Raw genomic sequence first — 21,760 nt, 5'->3', positions numbered from 1 at the left:
TTGTATGCTGTATAAATTGTGTTTTTACAACTGTGAGGGACAATGCAATTTTCAGATTTGATTGAATCTGATTAGATTTTTTAAAGAAATCTGCCACATTCTGATAACTGATAACAATCATGGTATTTGATACATTTATCACACTATTCATCTTTTCTGAGGATCAGTAAAGGCCTCCAATTCATATTTATTTGTATAGCGCTTTTTACAAGTAATCATAAATCATAAATTAACAAATCAACAAATCCTAAAACAATCATAAAGAACCCCGGTGAGAAAGCCAAAGGCGAAAGTGGCAAGGAAAACCCCCTCTTGGGAAGAACCAAAACTCCCAAGGGAGGATCCATACTTATCTGGTCAAAACTGCTTATAAATTATTGATAAAAAAGTCACCATACCACCGAATAAGACTGACATTCTGCTCAGGTGTGCTGATATAATCATACATAATATAACTAATACAATCATAATATAGATGGTAAGAAAAATGAAAGTAATGATGATAGGTAGCAGGAGGCAGTTCATTTTTGAAGTATTTTATTGAGGCACTTCCACAAGTCAAATATGAGCAATGACCACATTCGCATTCTGTAGTGAACTGTAAACGTTTTAAAGGTAATACATTCAGACAGTAAATGTCCCACATACTATTTTACTGTCTTTATGGAGATACAACTATGAAAATATTGAATATTTCTCAAAGGTTTACATTAATGCATCTTTGATAGATATAAAATGATGAACATACCCAGTACAAAATCTTTGCAATACTAACTGATCTGACAACAAGTTTGCAAAAACGAAAAAAAGCTCCTCTAAAATAAGGCCTCCTTTTGCCATACCCACAGATATTCAAACAGGTATACAGATAGAAAATCCAACAACCATGTTACAACCAAGTTGTTCCACCGGCTACTAGAACATGTAGGCACTACTTAAAAGCTATTAGAAACACAGACAACTAGGTTTAAAATGTTGTTACTTCAATTGTCGACTCCTAGAGCATGTCTGGGTGGTAAAGATGGCGACACCGTGACCCACCTCTCTCTCTCTCTCTTTCTCTCTCTCTCTCTCTCTCTCTCTCTCTGTGTTTCCCCCCCATGTGTTGCAGATCCCTCTATCCTGCTCCGTCATGTTTGGTGACTGTTTCCCATGGGCAGATGATTTCCTTCACTCCTCCTCTCGCTGTACCAGGACTCTCTTCCTCCTCATCCTCTGAGTCAATTGGGTAGATGCGGCATTCAGGAGGGATGTCCACTTTGATCTGGAAAAAACTGGGGGAGAAATGAAAGTGGTTTTTGAAACTGGGAGGACATTGTAGGACGTAATGACTACTGATTGATGACAACTGATTGATGACTCTATCGATTATGGAAATATTATGGAAAGTATTGATGACTAGTAATTTCATAACTAATAAGGCCTCAATCCTGATTCAATATGAACTTCAGAATTATTATTCAGTTATTTATCCTAATACAAAGAAATGCACCAGTGACACCTCAGTGTCATTTAAATACTCTGATGATGAAAAAACTATGATTATAACATTTTCCTAATCAAACCCTTTAAATAATAAACTATTAGGACACAACAGGAGGTGTTAAGCTGTTCCCTTATTTAAGAATAAATTTGTGGCCCTATCAACAAGAGATCACAAGGTCAATCCCTGCTAATGCCACTCTGTGGGTGGGAGGTGTAGCATAATGGATAACCTAGTGGGTAACAACACTGCCTTCCTCATTGCAGACTGGATTCAGTTCTGCTACTACACTTCATCATTACTACACATTTTTTCATAAAAGAGTTGAAAAACCTTTACACAATCTATAACCCGGAAATTGATGAAAAATATATATTTATATCAATTCTTTAAACCTTTTAAAAGGTTCTGCACACTCATGTACTCATTTAGTTCTACATGGAACCAAAGGGTTCTTCAATAATTTCATTCAAAGAACCATTTGTAGTCTGTTTATTTTTTGTGTGAGAGTACACAATTAGTGACTAAGTCCTTGGTCAAGACAGTCACCTACCTGTGCAACATTAAACTGAATAGCCTTGCTATCTCTGGGTGGGTACCAGGGCCCTCCCACTTCCCCAACACTCAGCATAATAAAAGCCTGAGTGGGCATCTCCTAACTGACAGAATTGGACAAGTGCATTAGAATGTCCAATGATGTTGCTTTAAGGGTAGTTTAATAAGATATGGTGGCATTTCATGTAACGAGGAGGAAGCACATTAGGTGATGTGTGTGTGTGTGGGGGGGCAGTAATACATTTGGGAAGACAATTGAGACACAATCCCCCTCTAGAATATGTTCAAACATCAGTGTAAAGACCCCGTTTACACCTGGTCACTTAATGTGACTAGTATCTGGATTGTATCCAGATTAGCCACATGACTGTTACATGTGTCTTGTCAGATAATGTTCAGAAATGTTTGAGTGACCCGATAAGTATACGGGTTTACACTTTTTCTATGTGTCTTGGCCTTATTCGGTTATAATCCTGATACTGAAGATGTATAGAAATGACCAAGTATAAATAGGGTCTAAGAAGGAAACACTGCTATTCAAAAATATCATTGTTTTACAACACTGTAGCACATTCAAAATGTTTCACAAAAGGACTGTTAAAAGTATAACTTTCTTGAAGAACTTTTAGGGGTTCTTCAATTTAGAACTGTGGAGGAACCTCTTAATGTGCTTTGAGGAACCTATGGAACCTTTTCCTCAAAGCACATTTGAGAGGTTCCTCCACAGTTTCAAATTAAAGAACCCCTAAATATATTTTTACCTACATTGTACAGTGTACTTGCTACTATGTTCTATGTGCAGTTACTGTACACTGGATGTTGTTTATATGTTCTCTATAACTGGTATACTGGTATGTTATTTTAATTATACATGTGGTGTCTTACTGACTTTGCAATCCTCTTGGGCGGTGGTTGTGCGAGGGGCTCTCCAAGGGGCTGGACTCTCCCTCCACCTGCAGTAACGGCACATTTTGGTGACAGGCTGGCAAACACTGATGGGGCGTTGCATCCCCGGCGGAGGAGTCGGCTGAGGGACAGGGCTACGCGGGACTTAGGAGCAGGTGGCTGGCTCTCCTCAGACACAGATGTCTCAGCACTCTCAGCTATAGAGGGGAAATGGGAGGAGGCAGGACCCCCGCTGTCAAACCTTCTCTCAGAGGCTGGGGTGCTATCGATAGCCACACTGATGGGAGAAGGGCATGCAGCGCTGTTGGGCAGTGTCATTAGCCCTGGAGAGGCAGTGGATTGATTCTCACAAATCCCTGTGTACACAGCCAAGTGGGGCACAGGGGCGGTGAACCGGCACAGCTGTGGACAGAGCGGTCACAAATGTTAGTGTCGTACACATACACTCACTGATTTTGACAAAGGCATGATTTTTGGTGCCAGATTGGCCACACAGTATTTCTGTAACTGCTGATCTTCAGGGAAGTTTGAGTCCCTGGAGTTTCTTACGAATGGTGTAATAAAAATCATCCGGTCAGCAGCAGTTCGGAGCTGTCAACAGAGAATGTCCAGGCTGGTTTGAGCTGACAGAAAGACTACAGTAAGCAGATAAACAGTCTGTGCAATTGAGGTGCATGGGCTGCAAAGGCATTGGTCACATTGGGTTCCAGTTCCATCAGCCAAGAACAGAAATCTGAGGCTGTCATGGGCTCAGACTGACCAACACTGGACACATATGCTAGGGTCAAAAATTGGGGCCAACAGCCTAAATCCACTGACCCAATTTGTGATGTGGGAAATGTTTCTTGGCACTTTCAGTTAATACCAATCAATCATCACCTGAATGCAGCAATCTATTGGAGTATTGCTGCTGACCATGTGCACCCCTTCATGACCAGAATTTACCCATCTTCTAACAGCTACTTCCAGCATAACACTAAAAGTCATTTCAAACCATATTATAAGCTTGACAATAAGATTGTATGTAGGTTTGTATGACGCTAATATCTTAACACAGACCAGAATGTTTTCAACATCTTGTGGAATTTATGCCATGAGGAGGGTTGTTGAGAGCAAAAGGAGGCTCTAATGTGTTAATCTGTCTATTCAGTCTGTAGCAGTTTGAAATGATAGCACTACAGAGTGCTCCTATATGGAACGTGGAGCTGATATAATATACAGTGTATGATGAGTGCTAAAACAAAGAGGTGGTCTTAATGTTATAATAATATTCAATACTAAATAAAAGTCGTGACAACACATACAAACATTTCAAACAAAAACAGTCAATGAGTTTGAATGAGAAAGAAACATGGTGGACAGGAATGACTGGCTTTATTACATGAATGACAAACAGCACAATTCACAAATCAGACATTGGGATAGAAGGGATTGTAAACAAAACAGAGAAATGGGCGGTGATTTTATGTGGATAGGACTCACATGTTGCATGTTGCACAAAATGCACACAAAAAAACAGAATATGATAAAACATGACATGAATTCGCAATGATCGCACTTGGGCTGCAAAACATAAAAAGACAGTGGGGGTATAGTACAATGGCAGACCATTACACTGAAAAAAGTGGGCTGAAATCCCATCGATTCCACAGAAAAAAAAATGGTTACATTACCATGATGAGTACTTACACATAATAACTGTGTTGTAAAATATTTAATTCATGAAGAACCGATTTTTAAATTTTTACTTTTTAACATCGATTTGTATCATCGATTTGAGTAGATTTGTTGTTTATCATAAGCATTGTATAAGTAATTGTATGAGTATTCTTATATGGTAGAAAAATGTACATATAAACTGTACAAGTACTGCTAGCTAAAGCTAGATTGCTGCTTTAACAGATTTAACTCTGATCATTAAGATAGATAGAGCCAATAATAAATAAATAAATAAATAAATAATAATACAATATTGCTTTAAAAAGTTCATAAGCTTTAAAATTAGCTGTTTTAAGTATCTCACATAAGTTCCCCCCAATATTCATTCTGCAGGTTTAAGGTGGTAGTAACTTCAGGTCATTGTAGATGATGTTGCAGGAAGAATCAAAGATTGAGAAATGATGATACAGTGTAGTGAAGGTTCCCAACGTGCCAAAAGCCATAATGTAAAGGAAGTAGCTGAATTTGCAGGTGTATCGAAGCATACGGTCATACAGGTATACCAGCAGTGGCAAAAATCCCAGTCTACAGGAAGTTCTCATCAGAACTGTGTCTGAAAGACAAAACTGACAGACAGGGACAACTGGTGTGTTTTACAGCTTGCAAATGAAAATCGTTTAGTTTCCATGAAAGAACTGCTTGTAGAAGTCAGCGCAGGTTCTTCACAACCAATTTCTTAAAGAACACTCTGCAGGGAACTGCATAGCATGAACATAGGTAGTGTCATGCAAGAGGCCTTTTCTCATTTCTGCTCAAGAATGACAAGAATTTCCTTTATACAGGGATTTTTTCCACTGCTGGTAGACCTGTATGACCGTACACTTCGATACACCTGCAAATTCAGCTACTTCCTTCACACTATGGCATTTGCAGTCACTCCTTTTTGGCAATAGTTAACATCTGCTTTGCAACCCATTTTCCACACATCGAACAAGGCATTCACTGCACTGTACCACCTCATCTCAATCTATGAATCCTGGCACACATCACGCAGGTTTTTATTACCCAATCATCCTTGAACAACGGCATCTGCAAAAGCCTGAACTTACTGCCACTCTGTCTGGGAGGCTTAGTTCATTTTTGAGTACAGTATCTACTGTAGTTTCCTTCAGCAACACTGAATTTAGTTGAACTATTTCACAAATCAAAGCAGCTGTTATTCTAATGAAGCTGTTCCTGTGCCTGACTACATGTTCTTTCTGATGTGGGACGTATATGACTTATGTCTGACTATTCTCTGTTCATGTTACAGAATCAGATTGAATTTGTTTCCCAACATATTTAGTTATTATTTAGTTTTGTGTTCTGTCCCCTTTTTCTGGGCCAGTTTGCTCATAACCTGTGTTATGTCCACAGGTCCGCTGGCAGCCAGTTTGGCCTTCTGCTCCTCTTCCTGCTGCCTCAGGATGATGGGGCTCAGGCTGGGCCTCCTCTTCTTAGCATTCTGCTCCAGCTGGGCTTCACTGAGAGGGGACAAAATGCTGTGTGTTATGACATTTATGCTCTGGCAAGCACTGTCTGCCAACTCACAACTCACTCTTTTCCAGGCACCATTCGAGCTTCAGAAATATGTAATAAGTATTAATCCTGATACATTGTGTTTTATCACTAACCTGAAATTGTGAGCCTCAGGAGCAACAGCCTTTCTCTGAGTCTCCTTAAACACAGGGGACTTCAGATACCGGCCGTATGAATCCTACATGAAAAGCAGAGCAAATGTTAGCTTTCTGGCTGTAGAGGTGACCAGAATAGTGAATGGCTGACTGCTGCCGAGGGTTTCAGGGGATATGGCTGACCTTTTTCATCAGCATGTAGATGTGGGTCTGCGCTGCATCCAGAACATAGCGATGAGGGTGAGACAAGCCCTTCACAGTTATCTCCATGGTCTTTCCATCAATGTTGATCCAGCGAGGGGCTCCACGAGCCAGGAACGTTCTAAAATACAACAAAACAAGTGATGTCAATAATGTCAATTTTTCAGTAAATATTTGCTTAAAAATATTAGCAGCAGTATTTTACTGCATTTTACCCTCCACAAATAAATGCTCTCACGTGGATGTAGTCTTTACATATTTTTATATGTATCCCAGAAATATCAGATATCATATGCCCACAATTCCTTTATCAGTTCATTCCAATTAACAACTAATAAAACTTTAAACTACTAAACAAATCAGTTAATGAAAAGGTTGCTATTGTGATTATTTAATCTGACAGTGACAATATACATATCAGAATATTATGACCATCACCCTAAGAGTGGGAATAACCACCCTTGGCTGGGATGTCTCTAGTGAGATTTTGGGGCATGGGCTATATTAGGTGATGGAAGGTTAACTGGATAGGATAACTGCTCCACAGTGGTGCGTCAACTGCTCTGTACCACTCACTGTATTCGTCGTTCTTCTCGGGCATCAATGGCTCGTGAGGCGCTCAATGTGCAGCTCAATGTGGTTCTGAGATGCTAACACCCCCTACTTCATCTCATGGTCATAATATTCAGATATGACTGAACCGCTAACTTTGTGGGAAGTTCTAGAGCCACCATAGTGAAGGTGTACAAAGAAGGGACTTCTGCGCATTGAGTGCCTCCCAACTGCATAACAGTGGTGACCCATGGGCCACTGATACCAAAGGAGAACGACAACTACCAGCGAGTGGTACAGAGAAATCAATGTGCCACTGTGGACCAGTTAACCTCTTTTATGAACACCTTCCATCACCTAATACAGTGCATGCTACGACACCTCACTAGTGTCATTTGAGGCAAGAGCGGTTATTTCCACTATTAGGTTAGGTGGTCATAGTAGTCTGATATGACCGTGTACAGTGTAACAAAATGACTAAAACATATTTGGTAGAGAAGAGCATTTTATCTACAATCTGTAAAATATATAAGAAGCATCACAACATTAAATGGTTATTATTAAAATATTAAAGTTATATGAAGCTTACTTGTAGATTTGTTGAGCTTTCTCTTTCATTGTAGCTGCAGTACCCCATTTGAGATCTTCACATGCCTCCCAAAATGCAAGGTTTTCACCTGTTCATCCGCACAGATTTATTCAAACCATCGTCCAGTCAGTGCTTTCTAATATTTTATTCTAATAGTTTATTCATGGTATTATTCACGTCACATACCACTGAACTCTTTCTTTAAGAAAAGCCGGAAATCGTCTCGCCCACGGGGGTCAGACAGCAATTCACCAAAGCTGAAAGTCCAGCGCTCCACTCTCATTTTCGTTGGATTCTCAATACTTTAAAACACACACACACACATAAGCTTTGCAAAAACTTAAATCAAAAGCAAACAAGGTTCAAATCTATCTATCACATGAAATCTATAATGTTATATGTAACAATTTGGTCAGTAATGGGGACTCACTTTGATGTGTTAAGCTGCCAGTATGTCACATCGTCTGTTAACCAGGGGTTGCTTGGAAGGCTTGGATAAAGGAAGGGATCATGCTGCTTGTATGTTGTGGTGTACTTCACAAGTCTACAATGATAGTAGCATAATAATAACAATGATAATACACAACTGCTACAAAAGTAAACTAAATAAAAAATGTAAGTAATAGCATTATAACATTTAGAAAAATACACACACATACACACACACACACATATATACAGTGAGTCCAAGAAGTATTTGATCCCTTGCTGATTTTCTTCGTTGGCCCACTAATAAAGACATGATCATTCTATACTTTTAATGGTAGATGTATTCTTACATGGAGAGACAGAATATTAAAAAGAAAATCCAGAAAATAAATCTAAGGAATATATATTAATTGATTTGTATTTCATGGAGTGAAATAAGTATTTGATCCCTTAGTATTCATTAGCAGTTCTGGCTTTTACAGACCAGTTAGACACTCCCAATCAACTTGTTACCTGACCTGAAGCCACCTGTTCTCACTAATCACTTGTGTGAAAAACACCTGTCCACAGAATCAGACAGATCACACAGATTTCAAGTCTCCAACATGGGTAAAACCAAAGAGCTGTCACAGGACCTCAGAGTCAGAATTGTTGACCTTCACAAAGCTGGAATGGGCTACAAAAAGATTAGTAAGGTGTTGGATGTGAAAGTAACAACTATTGGTGCAATTATCAGAAAGTTTAAAGAGTATAACATGACAATCAACAGACCTCGGCCCGGTGCTCCAAAGAAGATTTCGCCTCGTGGGGTGGCAATGATGCTGAGAACAGTCAGAAATCGTCCTGCAACCACTCGGCAGGAGTTAGCAAATGACCTGAAGGCAGCTGGGACCACAGTTTGCAAGGAAACAATTGGCAACACTTTGCGCAACAATGGATTCACATCCTGCAGTGCCCGAAAGGTACCCCTGCTGAAGAGAGCACATGTGGAGGCGCGCCTCAAGTATGCCAATGATCATTTGAAAGATGAACCAAGTTATTGGGAGAAGGTTTTGTGGTCAGACGAGACCAAAATTGAACTTTTTGGCCTCAACTCCACCCGCCATGTGTGGAGGAAGAAAAATGCTGCCTATGACCCCAAGAACACTGTGCCCACCGTCAAGCATGGAGGTGGAAGCATAATGTTTTGGGGGTGTTTCTCTGCCAAGGGTACAGGGCTACTTCACCGCATCACTGGGAAGATGGATGGAGCCATGTACCGCACAATCCTGAGGGACAACCTCCTCCCCTCTGCCAGGGATCTGAAAATGGGCCGTGGTTGGGTCTTCCAACATGATAACGACCCTAAACATACAGCAAAGGCAACAAAGGATTGGCTCAAGAAAAATCACATTAAGGTCATGGAGTGGCCCAGCCAGTCGCCAGACCTCAATCCGATCGAAAATCTATGGAGGGAGCTGAAGGTCAGAGTTGCCAAGCGACAGCCCACCAACCTTCATGATTTAGAGAGGATCTGCAAAGAAGAGTGGGCCAAAATTCCCCCTGGTGTGTGTGCTAAACTTGTGGTTAACTACAACAAACGTCTCACCGCTGTGCTTGCAAACAAAGGCTTTGCCACTAAGTATTGAGTGTGTTTGGCAAGAGGGATCAAATACTTATTTTCCTCATTGAAATACAAATTAATTAAAATATATTCTTTAAAATTATATTCTGGATTTTTGTCTTGATATTCTGTCTCTCCATGTTAGAATATATCTACCATTAAAAGTGCAGAAGGATAGTGTCTTTATTAGTGGGCAAACAAAGAAAATCAGCAAGGGATCAAATACTTCTTGGACTCACTGTATATATATATATATATATATATATATATATATTCATTCAATAACAGGAATATAAAAATAATGTCATCACAGTGCAAAAAGGGTGCCTGTTCTGTTATATGACATACGCTCCAATGGACACAGATGACTTCACTCTGGGCCTCATAATGCATTGCTGAGTGAAGATGATCTATACCAAGGGAGGGAATAATGTAATTAGCTATGGGTATTTAGTTTTTTATTTGATTATTCTGTACATCATGCACAGAATTAGTGTAAGCCAACAGTAAAGCATAAAATATGATCACTTACTATTCTTCTGAAGTAGTCAGATGTTTTTTTCTGAAAAAAAAAAATGAAAATGGCTCAAAACTTCTGTTTTTACAGGGTATACTGTTTAGACCATGAACCGCAGAACTGTGGCGCCACCCAAGCTGTAGCCCAACCCTTTGAGATTCTCATGAGATGACGTTTTTTCTTATGTCTGTCAAAACCAGAAACTCCATTCTGCAGCCCATGGTGTAAACACTACAATGTTTATTGTTTATTAATATATTTTTTTAAATAAAAGGATTGTTTGTTTTAAATATAAACATTGTTAATATTTGGCTTGATGTGAAATATGGTACGGTTGAAAAGAGGCTTTTCTTACAAAGCAGATGTTTTTACCACATAAATGTCAGACAAAATCTGCAAATAAAGAAGAGACACAAGACAGTCAGTCACAGACAGTCCAAAAGATCTGATCTGTTTCTCTAAGAACATCGATATACACTGAAAACCAATGTAGCATCAATGTAATCAGTGTAATAATTTACTGATGATGTAATAATCCCAGAACTGTAACAAAATGTTGCACTGAACTCATGTAATAACTCGTGTAATAAAAAATTAATATGGAATTACAAATGATGATAAAAATTATTTTAAAAAAAATAAATGAAATAAAAAAATGTAAAATGAAAATGGAATACATCTCTAATAATGTAATGAGGTATCGCAAATGATCAAACAAAAAATTTAATACATCTCTAATGATGTAATAAGGTATTACAAATGATCAACCCAAAAATATTATAAATCCTTAATAATGTAATAAGGTATCACAAATTATTAACCTAACAATGTAATAAATCCCCAATAATGTAAATAGCTCTTAAGAAACCTGAAAAAAATAATCCCTAATAATGTGATAATGTACTACATTATTAGGCCAGTTTTAGATTATTAGGTTTCATTGCTTTTTTGAGTTCAGTGCAGGACACAATTACATTTCTGGATGTTATTCCATCACATTGGAAAATCATTACAATATTAGGTGCGTCAAACCACAAAGCCAGAACTGTACACTGGTCAGTAGTCAACCTGTGCAGTGCATGACATCTAGGTTTAGCAGGCTCTCCCAGTGTGCAGCAACAGTGAGATTATCACACCATAAATCCTATTGTATATAAGCTGATAGACTAAACGCGTCCTTGACAGGCTAGATGCTTTTGCTTCCCCCTGTATTAACAGCAGTCTCAGCAGTTCCGCACACCATGGAGGCCGAGTATGCTTTACATTTTTTTCAGCACACACATAACTTACTCCCAAATAACTATTCAGATATGAGCGAAACCTGGTGATTAATATGCTTCATTACTAGAATCGTAAGTGTTCAATAAACATTTTATTAAACTTGAGATTAATACAAGGTTTGTGTTTGTAAGAAGGAAAGCAGATATAATAACATTTAAATGTGATGAAAAGTTGTTGATTAAAATCCTTACAATGTCCTGTTTTTATCATTTATTCAACACAGAAACGTAAAAGCAAAACTGCCGATACAGAACGTAGATTGAATGTAGATGTAAAGTGTATAAGGCATTATGTGTGTGATGTAGATATAAATATGCAGTTATATATGAGTAGTATAGCAACAATACAGTAATGAATCCTCTAAGGATTAAAGCTTAGTCCTCCAAACTAAAGGTTCTTTAAGCGAAGCCATAGAAGAACCACTTTTGGTTTCTTAAAGAACCATTTCTGTAATAGAGAAGTGACCTTTAAATTGATTTTTTGTTTGTTGGGTCTTTTAAAAGGTCTTCACACCCATACACCTCTATAACAAGCACAGTTCTTTATGGAAACAAAGGTGGTTCTTCTATGGCATCACTCAAATAACTATTTTGTAGCACCTTTACTTTTTAAGAGTATAGCTACTCATTTAAAAAGCATTAACAGCTAGCTCACCTGTTTACCTCCTCCTGGTTGGGATCTACAAGGCGTTCCAGTCCGTAGTCCATCCCACTAATAGTTCCTGGCTGTTCAGTAAACAGTGCAGAAAAGTAAGCAACTGCTCTATGCCAATAATGCCAACTCACCATCCTCCACTCACATCAAACCTCCCAGACAGAATCAATAATCTCCCTCTCAGCATGCATCATAAAACACAGTCTTAACTGAAGTTTAGAACTCTTTACTGTATGTGAAATCTTCAAGTTGTGTAAACATCCATTTAATTAAGCAGTGCTTTACTGAGCATGTAATGAAGAAAATGATTGACTGATTGAAGATCTTCTATTATCCAGTCAAAATCTCTATCTGCAATATTATGAAGTAATTACATATGGTAGATATGGTCACCAGCTGGATGCTCTGCACATTTTCTGTGTTTTCCTACTTCTAACAGCCCAGAGCCAGCTCACAAAGCACTTAATTAGCCGATAAACTCAATCTGGAAAGCTAGACTGAGTTTAATTGAAGAAATATGTGCAGAGCATGAAGGTCCTTGGGCCTGGCGGTTGGGAACAGAAATAGATGACTCAAAGCACACGTTGCTTTTTTTTATAGCTACCCAAATGTTCATTTCTTACACTGCTGAGAAAAAAAAACAAACACATTTCATCTTGCTAACTCACCGGTGGTCTGTGCACTACCCAGTAGGCTCTCTCTTGGCAGTCAAACACCACTCGGTCTGGTTTCTTCCTCTCTTTTCCTGCCCTGGGCACAGAGAGAACACACTGTAAAAATCCATACGGAGTACGGTAGTGTCTTAGTGTCTGAAAGTAAACCATTTAAGCTGACGTACTATATACACTTGAAGAAAATAGGGTTCTACATAATATTGAAAAGGCACCTTTAACTCCTGGAACCCTTACAAAATGTTTTATATATGAAAGATTTTGTGAGTGAGTGACTTGATATGGCTTTACTAAAGAACCTAGAAGAACCCTTTGCCAAATAACCCTTTTTTAAGAGTGTGCAAAACTGAAGACAATATAAAAATGGTGCTATGAACTGGCTCAATTGAACCAGCTCACAAATCGCTTAATAATCAGCCCATGAACTGAAATAGGAAACTGAACAATTGCAAGAAACCACAAAATGTTCAGAGCAGGAGGGTCCTCAGGACTGGGTTTGGGAGCTCAAATCAAGTCCATATCAAACTGACCTGTACTGTTCTTTGGCCTGCATTACAATGAAGTCCCACTTGTGGTTCATCCATTTGTGAAGATTATTATACTGCTCCTGAGACGAAAAAGCCATTCTTTATTAGTTTCTGTGCTGGAAGTGGGCTTCCAGACATGGGTACCATGGAAACAATGCTCAGCAATCAACAATATGATGGGTGTGTGTTTAGAGAAGCGGACGTGAGTGTGGTCATAAAAGCATTACCTGCTCGTGCAGCTCTAACATCCCCTTTTTACGTATATTTCTCTTTGCCAAGTATATTGCTTGAAAACAGAGAAAAATAAGCATTAGATTTTCCGAACAATGAATTGTCTAATTGTTCATTAACAGAGATTTCCATGATAACAGTACCACTGTTGCAAATATTGCATGTAGAAGCATGATCATTCTGCATTTCACATGATTTATGATTTATTTGATTTATGATAACAGGGAATGGGGAATTACTGACCGTAGTCTGTGTCCTCCACTGGCCACTGTTGTGCAGGCCAGAAATAAGGTGTCTGTGAAAGGAATGTGAACAAGCTCATTGTTATCAATAACGCAGGACACACACACAGGGCAAACAGCTATGGTAAGCTTTTCTCCCCTCACTTAACATCTGTATGTAGTCATTTCCCACTGTCTACCTTCTCTTAGATATGAAGTTTAATATAACGGTTAGTTTTACGGTTTTAGTTTAGTAAAGTTTTTAAGTAATGTTTTAAGCAGGTTTTGTTTTAGTTAGTAAACTTATCCAGGTTTACAGTGTGTAACTGCACTATGCAACTCTACTGCAGGGAGGACAACTGTTACGAGAAATGCGTATAAAAGTCTTTGTGTAAAATCCTGTAATATTAGTCTACTGCCTCAGTCCACAGACTTCTTTCACTTCTAGTAAAGGTTCTCTATCTCTCAGCTGGTTAACAAAGGCTGTGTAGTGCATCTCCTTTAGTGGTGGCTCAAAGCGTAAATTCCACTTGAATGTTGGGGGAGCCCAGGAGCAAGAAATACCAGTCTTCTTGCATAATGCTGCTTAAAATGATCTTACTTGTGTTTCCTGACACAAGTTTCTATTTTGGGAAACAATGTTGACAAGGGTCTGGAAAAAAAAGGCTCAAGAAAGAATTAACCCAAGGCCCCCGGATACCTTAACAGGGCCCTGGGTGTATATGTATACATTTGTGGTGGATTGTTACCTGAAAGCGATACAGTGAAGCATCTGGTTTGATAATGAGTCTCTTATGATCCTGCAGTGGGTAAATGTATCCAAAGGCCACCATCATAGTACCCATGGCTCGGGCCTCTAGAATTAAATATAAGCGAGACAGTATTTCACACAACTAAAAAGGGCCTTCTACTTGCTTTTTTACAGCATAGATTTCCAAGCTACGCTTTATTACAGAAGGTGAGTGAGTTTAGTGAAAGGTCAACACATTTGTACCAACCAACTTTAAGACCAGGAGTGCTTAGACTATGGATCATGCAGTGTGGATCTACTGTGAAGCGAAGACGCAGATTTATATGGTCGGTGACATATCAAAACTTCATTTCAAAAACTCTATTTTTTGCCCATTTTCATTTTATTTACATCATTTAAAACATCAGTTACCCATCGAGAACATTTTAGGATGAACCAGTCTATAGGAATGGTCCATAAGGTATTGTATGTTGAAGTGGATGTTTTGCATCCACTTGTCAGATTGACATCCTAGAATACACACACTATAATACACAAAACAATGCACCCGACTTACCAGCAGCATCTACTTTGAAACGATTAGCAATCCATTCAACAATATCTTCACCTGGAGGCAGGAGAGACATGTGGTTACAGTTTTGAAATGAGGCATTGTTATAATGAACAATTTCACCACATCTCCCTGGAATGAACAGCCATCAGTGATAAGGCTTGCAGAAGTTACCACAGCAGGTGGGGCAGTTGGCTTTAATTATGTGCGGCTCACCTGTGGAGACTGCACACGCCATTACGTCTAACAGTGAACTTGGATGAGACAGAGGTAAACTGGACTGTCAGACAATAAAAACAGCAGTTAAGAAGGCCAAGGGAGAAAAGATGTACTAAAATGCAGTAGAGTGAAAACTGAGGAGAGAGACCATTTTTCATGCTTTTCACACACAAGCTGTTTAAAACCGAGACGCCAAAAGGGGTTCTTCAGAGCAATGCTGTATAACAGGTCCTGGACAGCCAGTGTACAGCACAGTTTAATGAGTTCCTTCTAAAACACACCTGGGTTTAACTCATTAGAACCCTAGAAATGAAACCCTAGAGTTTCCTGAAAAGCATTGCAGTATAAAGATCATCTTAACTGGTAGAGAGAGTGTTGAGTGGGATGCTAGTTTAGCCATTTAAGCATCATCTTTGTGCTATAATGCCTCTGGGACTCCCAGCCTTGTTAATTACTAGGTTTAGTAGGTGTGTTTGAGCAAGGAAGTCATTAAACTGTGCTGGACACTAGCAGCAGCAGCAGCAGTTGATAAAGATTCCCTCTTTTTAGTTCCCAGAAGAACCTTTTGGTGGACGGCCCATTAAATAACTTATTTTGTTAATAAAATATAAACATGAAGAACCTAATGTAAAGGTTCCTACACCAGTTAATAGCTTTTCCTAGACCCATGCATCCAATCCAGGAACCATTTAGGACCAGTTTTCAAGAGTCAGGTTTGAGGAACCCATAATGCAATCAATGTTTTACTTCTGATAAATTAGCATGATCAATTTCACATTTATCATTTTTATTAAACAACTATTTCTATTAAGATTTCAAAGAAATGCATAAAGCGCTTATTATTAGATGTATAGAAGGTATAGGAACATTCTTGCACTGGCTGTCGGGTCATGACTGGGCTTGCTGGTGTCTGGCCAGCAGGAGCTCTTTTAATTGGAGCCAAATGAGCAGAAGACTGCATGAGTGAATCAGAGCAGCGTCATTAGAGAGTTGGGTGGGTGGGCCTGCTGACCCGATCCTTGTGATGTCACTAAATCATTCATGAACACACTGGGTATCCTCATCGTGCCAAACACACTTCTCAGAAGCATTGCTAAAATGACTTGGAATGAATTGAAATATTAACTACTTACACACACAGCAGGTCTATACTTCAATTCTTCAACCTCGGAATTACAGAAAATATGTCTGCAGTACTTACTGATAAATTCACAGAGCTTGTAGGATAATAAGACTACTCGAAATGCTCCAAAATCAGTGTTCACTGTAACAAGTGCTCTGTTATAAGGTTAAGCCTATGTGTTATTATAAACTTCTATTACCAGAGAATAGCCCCACCTGTTTGTACAGACGTCCCTGTAGTTCGTGAGTAATACACCTTAGTGTGTGATAAGCCTTGGAGTGTTAAAGGATTAAACCAGGGGCATCTTTCAGCGATGCCAAAAAAGAACCACACTGCAGTCCTCTAAAGAACCATGTTCGAAAAAGAGAACATTTTGTCCAGAACATTTTTAAAGGCTTATTGAACCTTCACATAATGGAAGATTCTATGTGGAGGTTCCATAAACCATGGGTTCCATGGGTTCTTCTCACTCAAACTCATCTCATTCACTCATTTTTTGTTTTCTTTTGGAAAGTACTTGTTTTATTTTTTTTTAACGATTATTTGTTTATTCTCACAATTAGATCTGGGCTTTTCAAAAAATAACACCAGTTCAGCATTTAAACATTTTTATTATCAGTGTTATCAGTGTAAGTAAATATTCAATGTTATGTTTAATGTTTATGTTTATACTAATGTTTGGAAATATAAAAGTATGGAAAATGTTTCATGACATACAATATTTACAACATTATTTATCATTTATTTATGTGATTATGTATCTGTTTTATCAGTATTTTTATTGTACTGTAATTTATACATGATTTATTATTAATTCATAGCTACATTATTATTGTATTTGTAGTTTTGGGAAAGTTACTTCAGATGTTTCCATAAGCTTTACTGTTTGTGTAACTGGGAATGTTGTGTAAGAAATGTTTTAATAATATTATAATGAAAATCAATATTATGTCACACGTTTTCTGAACGTTCCTGAAACATTAGTTAGTGTTAGTTAGTGAAAGTGTTTTACAATATGTAAAATATATACATTAAACATACAAAGATAAGGAATCATTTTTGTATTTCTTATCTGTGTATATTTTACTTTATTTAGTTTAATCTTTGACGGGACGGGACGTGAGCCCTCTTAATCAATATCTTTTTTTTTTTTTTTCTAGTACAACAAGTTAACTGTTCCTCTTGTTCTGCCTTCATTTGTGCAAACGTTGAAAAAGCAAATCCTGGTAGAGTGTAATAGTCTTTTTACAGCTGTTTTACTGGTGTGTTTTGTCTGCTCCAATATTCACAATTCACAAACCTAAATCTAACCATATTTACTGTTAAACTAAAAAAATATCACTCACCCAAATCTTACACGCAAGGAAAAATATGCCCCGTTAGTGTGTCTCACCTTTTTCGTGGTCATGGAGCAGCAAGGCTTTAAGAATGGAGAGGTTTCAAGAAAAGCTCTCCACCCTGAGACCACACAGCCTCGAGGAGGGAGTCATTGCAGCCAGCTGCTCAGGGGTTGTCATGGCAATAGATACTTCAGACCTAGACCTACATAAGAGGACTCCAATGCATGGGCTGGCTGTAACTAGCACAGTTAAAGAGCGGCCTCTCTGAAGAAATCACTGCGTGTGGGAGAGTCTCGTCAGTTCAGCTTATAGCTAGTGGTGTCTCGTCTGGCATGTGAGATGTTCCGTTACAGCGCAGCTGCACACAATAACGATGCCCGTGTCCTCACAGTAGTGCAGAACTGCTGAATCTTTCGTCCAGAGCTTACCTGTGATGGCATGAGGGATGGTGGTGATGACCAGCCTCTGCGTCTGAGATTTCACCCCAGTCTTGGGGTCCTGCATCTCCAGCACCACAGCTTCCAGCTGCAAAAAATAGGACAAGGGTCATAACAGTAAACTATGATAATAATGACTAAAACCAAATGCATTTCCTGAAGAAAATGCAGAAATGTTGAGCAGTGTAAGCAGTTCCCACTTTTAAACTGTTGCTAGGCTGTTTGAACCTGGTCACTAGGTAAAATTGTTTTTCGTTTTTTACAGTGGTTGTGTTGGTATCCCAGATGGTTGCTAAGTTGGCTTCTAAAGTATTTCATGTGGATGCTAGAGTGTCGCTAAGTGGGTGCTATGGTGTTGCCTAAGGTCATTCTTGGTTGTTGCTATGGTGCTTTAGTTGGTTGCTAAGGTGATTGCCAAGGTGGGTGGTGGTCTACCGTTATTCCTGGTGGCTGCTATAGTGCTTTGGTTGGTTGCTAAGATGTTTCAGGTGGTTGTTATGGTATTTCAGGTCTTTGCTAAGGTGCCCAAAGATGAGTAGATGGTAGATGAGTTGTTGCAAGTGTGAGCTATGCTGTTGCTAAGCTGTTTCTTAGTGGTTGCCATAGTGGTTACTATTGCATTTCAAGTGGTTGATATGGTGTCTTAAGCAGAAACCACACATCTGATGGAAATGCTGTATCCAAGACTGAATCGCACACTCAGATTCAGAAGGCAATGCATAGTGTGTTCTGAATCAATAGGGTTTCTGTTCTTCCTGGTTTGTGACAGTGAAATCACACTGTGGTAAAAGACTGAATTCCCCAGGTGTGATGGGAAGACATTCTATTAAAAATGCTGAATTATTCCTCTTAAATCAGTTGAAATCAGAAACAGAACACATTTATCTCTCATACAATGTGATGTACTTTTTAAGTGAACCAGAACATGTTAGTGGGAAAACGTGATTTTAGCAAGTGGGATATGATAGGATTGTGAAATGCAGCCGTAGACTAGTCTGCAGTCCATCATGGAGATAAAGGGAGATAAAATTCTGGTAGTACAGGAGACTGGAGGGGGGGGGGGGGGGGGGGGGTTACCAGGCAATAGGTAAATAGACTTATGTGGCGTTAATGTGACTGTATACAACTTATTAGTCATTTATAAGTGGATCTGACCAGAGGATGATGGGTTCTCTCTCTTGTGAGTCTTGATTCCTCCCAAGGTTTCTTCCTTCAGATTTAAAGGACTTCTTCATACCACTCTCACCTTTGTCTTTCTCGCTTGGGGTTACATATTATATTGATCGTTTCTTGTTGTCTTATTTCCAGTTTTCAGTAAAGCTGCTTTGTGACAACATCAGCTTGTAAAAAGCGACATACAATATAAATCTGACGTTATTGAAGTATGCACAAACAGCTGCGAGCAGTGGTGACTGGTGTTCACGCCCAATGACAGGTAGGTTCAGCTTGTAATACTCTTGAGTAGTTATACTATTCCTGTAACTAATTTTATAACTAATTAATAAAATAATTATCTATTAACATTTAGCAACAAAAATCCTGATTAGGTCTTATTATCCCAGCACATCTCATGTGAGTTTCTATTAAGATCGACACTTTTCATGAACAGCTTCCAGTAAGTGTATTACAGTAGTAGGTGTTTGCCCATGCACATATGTATATGTATAAAGAGAGAGAGAGAGAGAGGCTACACTTTAAACACTAAAGGCTAAAGGCAATAAAAGGAACTGCTGCAGTGCTCTTCTCACTGGTCAGTAAGTCCGCAGCTGCAATATTTAAACATGAAGCCATCCCTGTCGCTCTCTCACATGCTGTTTTATGCCCTGATGGGTACGTGGCTGACCCCTTTGAAATACACCCATGATTGATTGGTTAGTCTTTCGGGCTGTTTGAAGTTGCTTCTTGCTTTGTCAGGGGCTTTGGCTTTTGAAGGCTGTTTGGAGAATCATGCACCTTCATCTGGATCACAGTGAGCTCTTATGCAAGTGATTGGACTATTACCATTCCAATGTAGAGTCAATATTAGGTTTAGAGAGCTTAATAGACAGTCGCTGGGCATCTGCTTACTTCAGAATGCTGCTGAAGCATCACCTAGTGCAATATCTTAAGAGACCCGAAGCTGGTGATAAAGCCAGACTAATACCTTTAAGTACATGCAGTACTGACCTTCCTTAAGCTGAACAGTGGACATTTCTCAGTACCTAACCCACACTAAAAGTTGGTAACGTTTTAGCTCAGGGGGCTGTGAGGTTTGTGTCTCCCCAGGTGGTTCATGGTGGTTTTTATGTATGTTCTGGATCATTACATCTTTCTTCTCTGGATGTTCCAGATGCAGCCTACTGCACATGTTAGGGTAAGATTTTCTTCTTAGGACTCTTCAGTGAGGAGTATGTTTCTGCAAGCAGCACTGCACAGTGGAACCGTACACTCTATGTGATCATACAGGGGATTTGCCTTTCTTACCAGCATATCTTTTCATCTTTGCAGTTCGTTACAAAAGCTTTCCTTGACCTCCACTGTAAATCTGAACTGCAATACTTAATCACAATATGCTCTGTAGAAACTCCCCTTATAGCCTTCCCCTGCCCTAATACTTACTAATTACTTATTATTACTAATAATAATCAGATCAGAATAATCTAATTCTGATATATATAAATATAGGTGGCATCAATGATGCTTGTGGGATTTTTAAAAAGAGTGCAAGGTGACGGAGAAGGGCATGGGTGCACAGAAAACGAACAACGAAATTCCTAGATATCTTACACTGTGACTTCCTCTCATCTTCTCTATAAGCTGTATATTACATATATTTATTGTTTCGGTGCTCACAGTGGACTGTGGTTCTTACATAGCCCTAAGAGTCAAAAGCAACAGTTGCAGAAACACCATGAACATGCTGAAGAGGATGAGAGGAGTTGCACATCAGTTACCATCCAATACAGACAGAAAGTCTGACAAAACAGGTGACTGTCAGCAACCCAATGAAGCTCAGGTGAAGCTGATCAATATCGTCAAATTTCCAATCAATACCTGACGCCTAATATCACCAGTGGGGGAAAAAACAAGCAGTAAATGCTGCTGAATAACACCAGAGCCACAGAGGACGGTGTTTTAACCCCTCTCCATTCATGCGTTCAACCCACCTTTTTCAGACAAGCCATCCGCGGTCTGTAGCGCTGTCCGTGATCCCGCACGTTTCTTATAGTCATGTTTGGGTCTTTAGTCTGCACAGCAGAGGAGGAACAGCCTGCCGACGACCGTCGAGGAGCAGAAATGAAGGGGGCTCTCGGATGGACGTGGGAGCCTTACTAATCCAGGCTAATCTCTTATTATTATTGATACACACACCGAGACGCTGGTTGTCTCCACCAATCAGAGAACAGCGCCGCTCCTACAAGCCAAACCTGTCACATCCTGCCTCGGAGCAGAGGCAGTGACGCTGATCGGTCTGTCCGGCAGGGGGCGACGTTGAGCTGCCAAATGAGCTCAGTGGCCTTTTCCTTTTACACTGGCTTTTTGTGGTAGTTAGAGGAAGCACCTCTACAAAAATGCCTTTAGAATATTTATAGTGCTCTAATACTGTTC

The 21,760-nt window shown here is 39.3% G+C and overlaps 1 protein-coding gene across 1 annotated transcript; it reads right to left on the bottom strand.

Moving 5' to 3' along the window:
* Positions 1-520: 520 nt before the first annotated feature.
* rgs9b (regulator of G protein signaling 9b) lies at positions 521-21,512 on the bottom strand. The gene is made up of 19 exons (XM_072668152.1): positions 21,319-21,512; positions 18,164-18,260; positions 15,060-15,110; positions 14,502-14,608; positions 13,775-13,826; positions 13,528-13,586; positions 13,304-13,380; positions 12,771-12,852; positions 12,111-12,173; positions 10,183-10,212; positions 9,999-10,060; positions 8,049-8,162; positions 7,805-7,920; positions 7,619-7,706; positions 6,460-6,598; positions 6,277-6,359; positions 6,003-6,126; positions 2,928-3,346; positions 521-1,274 (listed from the first exon to the last, which is right to left on the bottom strand). The coding sequence occupies exons 1-19, from the start codon at positions 21,382-21,384 to the stop codon at positions 1,118-1,120; spliced, it is 1,986 nt and encodes a 661-aa protein (XP_072524253.1). The 5' UTR covers positions 21,385-21,512; the 3' UTR covers positions 521-1,117.
* Between the last annotated feature and the right edge of the window lie 248 nt (positions 21,513-21,760).

This window comes from Salminus brasiliensis, chromosome 22 (genome assembly GCF_030463535.1).
Source record: "Salminus brasiliensis chromosome 22, fSalBra1.hap2, whole genome shotgun sequence".
In the NCBI taxonomy this organism is placed as follows: Eukaryota; Metazoa; Chordata; class Actinopteri; order Characiformes; family Bryconidae; genus Salminus; species Salminus brasiliensis.
Note: the sequence above shows the minus strand (reverse complement) of the source record. Positions and strands in the feature narration are given on the sequence as shown.

What these genes read in the sequence shown, in the direction of transcription:
- rgs9b (XM_072668152.1), bottom strand. Translation starts at nt 21,384, where the DNA reads ATGACTATAAGAAACGTGCGGGATCACGGACAGCGCTACAGACCGCGG. An exon ending in TTTCAAAGTAGATGCTGCTG is followed by an intron (nt 14,609 to 15,059) that starts GTAAGTCGGGTG and finishes ATTTAATTCTAG; the next exon opens with AGGCCCGAGCCATGGGTACT. An exon ending in AAAGCTCAACAAATCTACAA is followed by an intron (nt 6,599 to 7,618) that starts GTAAGCTTCATA and finishes GTTGTATTTTAG; the next exon opens with AACGTTCCTGGCTCGTGGAG.